General features: G+C 38.7%; 1 protein-coding gene across 1 annotated transcript; it reads right to left on the bottom strand.

The window, feature by feature from the left end:
- Positions 1 to 565: 565 nt before the first annotated feature.
- Positions 566 to 5078, bottom strand: LOC117561293 (galactosylceramide sulfotransferase-like). Its single transcript, XM_034238589.1, has 2 exons — positions 4954 to 5078; positions 566 to 1712 (listed from the first exon to the last, which is right to left on the bottom strand). Exons 1-2 carry the CDS (start codon positions 5076 to 5078, stop codon positions 566 to 568), a joined length of 1272 nt encoding a protein of 423 aa, XP_034094480.1.
- Between the last annotated feature and the right edge of the window lie 1304 nt (positions 5079 to 6382).

The raw sequence follows: 6382 nt of genomic DNA on the forward strand, positions 1-6382 counted from the left end.
GTTCACCTTTGAAAACAGGCTGTGTTGATAATGGAGAAAAAGTCAAGAACATATTCTCATATATTTATTGTATGACGTAAATATTATTTATAAATATATATTAATGTCATACACAAAACAAATGCTCAGTTTTCTGTATCGTGAAACACTTGTGAATATTTTAAAATGATCAAATCTCACAAATAATTTTGGCAGCAAATACAGTTTATGAACATTTGAGGGGTACACCAAAGAATAATGTTTTTTCAATGTCCCTTTGTTACTTACTGCCAAGTTGTGCAGTATTTGTGACTGATACACCAGCACATCCGTTTCTTATTCTTTTGAAAAGTTGTCAGTTGTAGGTTTTTCAGAGGTCTCTTAAAGAAGATATACTTATTATTGAAATTCTGTATAGTTTAAGTCAGCATTGGAAATAATTCTATGATAAAATAACAAAAGTAGATATATCTAGACGTGAACATTCGGAGGATGAAATTCGAGGCCTTATGTGTAAAGTGAGTTCTGGTTAAGTGCAATAAAGTTTTACAAAATTCTATCTCAATATTCTATAATATCTGTCTCATCACCACTTTATGACTTTCCTCACACGTCCCCACAGCTTAGTGAGCCACAGGTTTACCCCCAAGTCTGTCAGATATTGAATTTCCGGGGTTAACATCTTTCGGCACAACTTCTCATAGGCTTTATCTACATTTCTGTTCAAATTGTATCCTTCAATAGACTTCTCTCCAACGGGCTGCCACGGCTGCATGGCAGCATCATGAATACTTCCAGCCTCCACAGAGTGGCCTCCCTCGATGCAGATCTTCACCAGTTCTGCGTTCCTCCTCCTGAGCTCTTCAACATCCTCTTCCATTTGTTTTCTACCGTAAGCCTCTACCTTCTCCCAAAAGGTCAGGTTAAAATGTTTATAGAGCTTCCAGTCTATGCTGTTCCACTGCAGGGCCTTTTCCCTGAGCTCAGGAGTTAGTTTAGGTACAGTGGATTTTATACGGGAGTTGAGCTTGAAGAAGAGTATGTCATCCATCTCCCAGCAGAGGGCATCTTTAAGCAGGATAAGGGACTCCTCAAAGTGCTCCATCAGCATGACTAAGTCAAAACGCTCAGCGATGACCCTGATGCTGTCCTCTACTCGTTGGTCATCTGCATCCAGAGTGTTGTCCTGCCCAAAGTCAAAGAACAACAGGTTCTTCAAGTAGAAGGAGCTAAATCCGCCCGGGCTGAAGTATTGTTTAGGATCACGCAGGAACTTGGCCATCTTATCCTCCCCTGGTATCCACCAGGTCAGAGGAACAACATGACCAAAGTAATGAAAGGAGGACTCAAAGAGCTCTGCAGGATCTCGCAGGATCGTCGTGTAGAAAGTGTCACGAGGGAGCACTTTTGCCACCTCAGGTGCATTGAATCGCATATGGTTACACATGATGTTAAAACACCTTCCAGATTGGTAGCCCTGAACGTACGTGTGCTGAAAAGATGAGGGGTAGTAGAAATCGTTCCGGCTGTTTGGGAAGGCAAATTTGAGATTGTGCTTCTCTCCAAAGCGTAACAAGATGTTGATGAAGGTGCTGCTGGCAGTTTTATGGGTCTTCATAAACATGATATCTACTTTAGGAGCACAGACGGTATTGTCTTGCTGCGAGCTGTTTGTGTTTTCCCTGCTGCTGCTCTGGCCCGTTCGTGAAGAACAGGAGAGAGGCACTGGGAACCTGGATAAAATCAACATGGGGAAATTATTAAGTGTCACAATAATGTATCACAGCTCATTTATAGAGATGCACTGACAACTAGAATATAAACCTCTGGGAAGTGAGGATTCATCAATGCTTTCATATTCATAAACTTCTCTTAAGAGTACATAACTGAATGGGAAATCTGTAATAAGAAAGAAAGAGATATTGTTTCCATTATTATTCATCACTGTTTATTTTGTCCAATATTTATGTGCCATATACTGAACATTTTTGTATTACACATCTTGCAGCCAGTTCAAAAAAATCGTATTTTTACAGTCGTTTGTTTTCCTTTTTGTTTGCATTTACATCAATAATGATTACTTTAGTGATTAGTGAATAGTAGCAACAAATCAAATATTAGGTAATGATTATAATATAATTATCATTAGCTAAAGCAGACCGTAACATTCTTCTTCAGATTGCTTTGGGGCAACCACAGTTTTGTCAAGATAACAAACATTTATGTGGACTTTGATTCCAACTTTATCATTAGGAATATGGTCTGTCATTAATGATATTATGACCAATATGGTGAGTTCATTTAATGATGTTTTGCTTTTTTGAAAGCTTTTTTTTCATTTTTTCAGAAAATATTAAATGGAGCGCCAGCTACCTCAATGTCGGTCTTTTGGAGTTTAATAGCAAATCATTTGAGTAGATCATTTAAAACAAAAAATGAGGGTGAACTTTAAGGTTAGCATACCGCCTCACCTATCCCCATGGGATATTGGTTCCTACTGTCTGTAGATGTCCAGTTTAACAAGATTGAAATAATATCAAATCAATTTCAGCCATATATCCAGCCAGTGATACAAAATATCCTATTTTGGCAGTGGTATGTTTCCTTTTTGTTTGCATTTAAATCAACAGTGATTACTTTAGTAGTTATTGATTAGTATTAATTATCCTAATTAGATAAGGAGGCAGTAACATTCTTCAGATGATCTGTTTGGTATTTCGAGTCAAACACTTTGGAGACCTATAATATATTGATGAAAAACAGTATAATAGGTGACCTTTAAGGTTACCGCTTTTCATATCACCTTATATATTGGTTTGAAAAAACTGAGATTAAATACATTTTTCTGTCAGTTTCCCAGACAGAGCTATATTAACAGTACCCATATGTGTTATGGTCACTGTTTAGATCTCGGAAAGAGTTAGGACCCAAAATGCAGACTACAAAAAGATAAAGATCTATAAACAAAAGCAAGCTTTATTCTTAAATAAGCCGATCAACAAAACACATGGCAAGGATAATCCATAGGTCACACGAGGAAGATAACATACCCAAAAAATGATCGTGACCAACATGAAGGGAGAAAGGGAAAACAAACAATGAACCGACACCGAACACAGGAAGACCCAAGACTAAATACAGGGAGGGGTAATCACGAGACGAGAAACAGCCGGGCAGGGAAGGAGAAACACAAGGGCAACAGGTGAACACAATCAGACAATCAGACACACCAGGGAAACTAATGACAGGGAGGAAAACACAGGGAGAAGGACCAGACAAGAAACAAGGAGGAAAACATGACAGGGAGAACAGAACAGCAAAATAACCCCACAACAAGACACAACAAAACTCAAACCCTGACACATATGAATGTTATCTATAGATAAAGGCACCTGTAAATTATAGGTAAGGTGCTGAAACTAGACTATAATGCCTTGCCTACAAGGTATAGATAAAAGATCAACATGTTTGAAGTTCAAATGAGAAATGTATCAACCTTTGCAACTTCTCTTCATCGGCTCAACTGCCAACAGTTAAAGGTGGGGTATGTAATTTATTTCAGAAACACTTTTTGTTATATTCCATGGAATGCTCTTAACATCCCGATAGCAATGCATATATTAAATGCTTTGACAATAAATACATAAAAAAATGTCATCTGTGGAAGCCGTGGCGCTGTAAAAAGCACGACCAATCATTTTAGCCGGCCCGGCTAAAATAACTGGATGGCCTACCTGCCTGTCAGCCTTCCATCTGTGCACAAACTTATCTCGTGCCCTCATTGGTCAAGTGCGCGTTCGTGCGTGTTGGAGGAGGGGCTCTCTAAGGAAGTCTGAAGAAAGAGGCAGATTTTTTCCAGTTGTTTACTTTCAAATTCTAGCGCACTCGAGCTGGTTTCTCCAAAATTACACACCCCACCTCATTTGACTTGTGCCTTATTTTCTTTATACCAATTAATAGACTGTATTTTTCTAACACCTTCTCGTGTTTATGAAAGTTCTGTTTTATTTGCTGCCTGAAAGTCTTAGGCGGTGTTTACATTACATTACATTACATTACATTACATTACATTACATTACTTTGCATTTAGCTGACGCTTTTATCCAAAGCGACTTACAATAAGTGCAGAAAACAAAATCATATAGGCCTAAGTAGCCTTCATCAGGTTTCATAGAGCCAAAACATTTCAAGTGCTACTCAACTGGCTTTAGATAAGCCAGTCCTTTATTAGTAAATAATTGCTTTGTTTAGAAAAATGTTGTTAGGAATTCTATCGCTCGAAGTGGAGTCGAGAACAAAACGGGTTGTATCTGCTACTTTTCTCTCGTGTATAGCCCGTTCGTTCACACGAGGCCGTAACGGAACCACGTAAACGGACCCCGCAAACAATAACGGGTCCCAAGGTGGATAGATCTGCAAATGGAATGCTCTGGGGGGCCAAATGGCTCAGTGTGTACGCCCTATACAATCATTTCCTGATAACGATGAAGCCATAGCCCCAACTTTGCTGCTCACTGCTGTAGCATGGTCAGTAGCTACTGCTAGGGCTACTGCTACTGACTATGCTACAGATGTTAGTGCAAAAATCTACAGCTCCTCTAGCACAACCATCAACAAGTGGACATGGAGAACTACATGAACTACATGTTGCTAAATCTACCACAGGGCATAAACAGAAGGGCAACCATGGCAACCATGCTGGGGGGTCTTCTTCGCTGCTTTTGGTGTATTTTGTGGCAGAAGTACAGCGCCACTTACAGGCTCGGCATATGTACTACAGCATCTCCAGCGCTTACGAGCAGTCTCGTGCGGAAGTACAGCGCCACTTACAGGCCCGGTATATGCACTACAGTGTTTCCAGTGGTCTCGTGTGAACGGACAAGTTAAATGAGCCGAATGCGTGTGAACGGAAGACTTTTTTGATAATGAATTCGGTCCGTTTGCATTTGCGCTCCCGTGTAAATGGGGTCTTACTCTGTAGTGTTGAAGTTGATCTGTATTGTTGAAAGAACGTAGAACAGAGGGATACTGATGAGGCAGCCCACAGCGACACGTTTGACCCCGAGCTGCCACCGCTGCTTCTTTTGTTTTTGGAGCATGGTGACCAGAGACGGAAAGAGAATGCCTAATGACAAAGTACAGCATGTCAGACTTCCCCTTCACAAATCACACACATCAACTCAGTTTATTTTAAATGGTTCCTCCACTGAATTAATCAGTAAAGATTAACAGGTAAATGCATGCTTGACTTTCACTTTGCTTTTAAATGAAGGAAAAAATATAACAATCCACGTGGGGAATTCTATACATAAAATTACATTTAAAAAAAGTGGATTTTGGTATAACAAAGACATAAAAAATGTTTCAGCATATTTCCATTGCAGCACACGCCTATGCCGAAAACAAGTAAGTATTTTATAAGTACATTTTATTAGTTTATTAGTATTATGGTTAAAAAGATAAAGAAAATAAATAGAATATATTATTTTTCAAATGTTTGTTTATTATTACATTATTTTTCAAATTCAAGAAATGTGTGAGATTATAGAATAAAATAGGCCACATTAGGTTAAGCAATTGTATATAATGCTACAGAGCAAACTCTCAGGGATCAAAGATGAGTTTTAACACTGTGAAAGCAAACAGAACTGAAACTGTTTTTAAATAATGGGTATTAATAAATGTTTAAATGTTAGGTTAGGTTTAGGGTTAGGGATTAGTTTCATTCCTCACATTGAACACCAGGAAGTGTGTGGAATATTTTGTCTTCGATTGAATTCGATATATTCTATTATATTTTATTGTTGTCTGGTCTAGGTTAGTCTTTATTTTTTCATTTAGCTTTACTGACTGCATTGGCTATCATTTTGCTCAGCCCTATGCCGAAGAACCACAAACATGCAATATCTAAAAAACTTCAGTTTAATTTTGATGACTTTGTTTGTTTCTTTGACAATAAGTAATTAGACGTTGGAAATTTGAATCAATATATTATAAAACATCACTTACTATTTATGTAGCATGTCAGTCCATGGACTTTCTTCCTATCTTCCTCTCTTCCTCTCTTTCTCCTGCCATGACGGTTATTTCATATCTTATCTGTTTATGGCCTTGTTTATTGTACTGTGGATGGTACTGCGAGCTCGTACGTTGTTATCTCCATAGAAACTAAATCTGTCCTGTTTTGTGTTCCAATTGTGGAGTAGCGAAGGAAAAGGCAGAAAGCAGGAATCCCAGTTCTCACGACGAACTGCAGTATCCTTCCTGCCCAATACCAACCTGCCCCTACAGTGACCTCCGACTGTAGAGACTCGTTTTATAAAGTGTGGGTGTAAACACATTGGCAAGCATCGAGGCAAACTTCCTTCTCTCTGGCAGAAAAAGGAACTGTCCTACATAACTA

Source organism: Gymnodraco acuticeps, unplaced genomic scaffold (genome assembly GCF_902827175.1).
Source record: "Gymnodraco acuticeps unplaced genomic scaffold, fGymAcu1.1, whole genome shotgun sequence".
NCBI classification, from domain to species: Eukaryota; Metazoa; Chordata; class Actinopteri; order Perciformes; family Bathydraconidae; genus Gymnodraco; species Gymnodraco acuticeps.

What these genes read in the sequence shown, in the direction of transcription:
- LOC117561293 (XM_034238589.1), bottom strand. Translation starts at nt 5,078, where the DNA reads ATGCTCCAAAAACAAAAGAAGCAGCGGTGGCAGCTCGGGGTCAAACGT. An exon ending in ATCAACTTCAACACTACAGA is followed by an intron (nt 1,713 to 4,953) that starts GTAAGACCCCAT and finishes GATTTTATCCAG; the next exon opens with GTTCCCAGTGCCTCTCTCCT.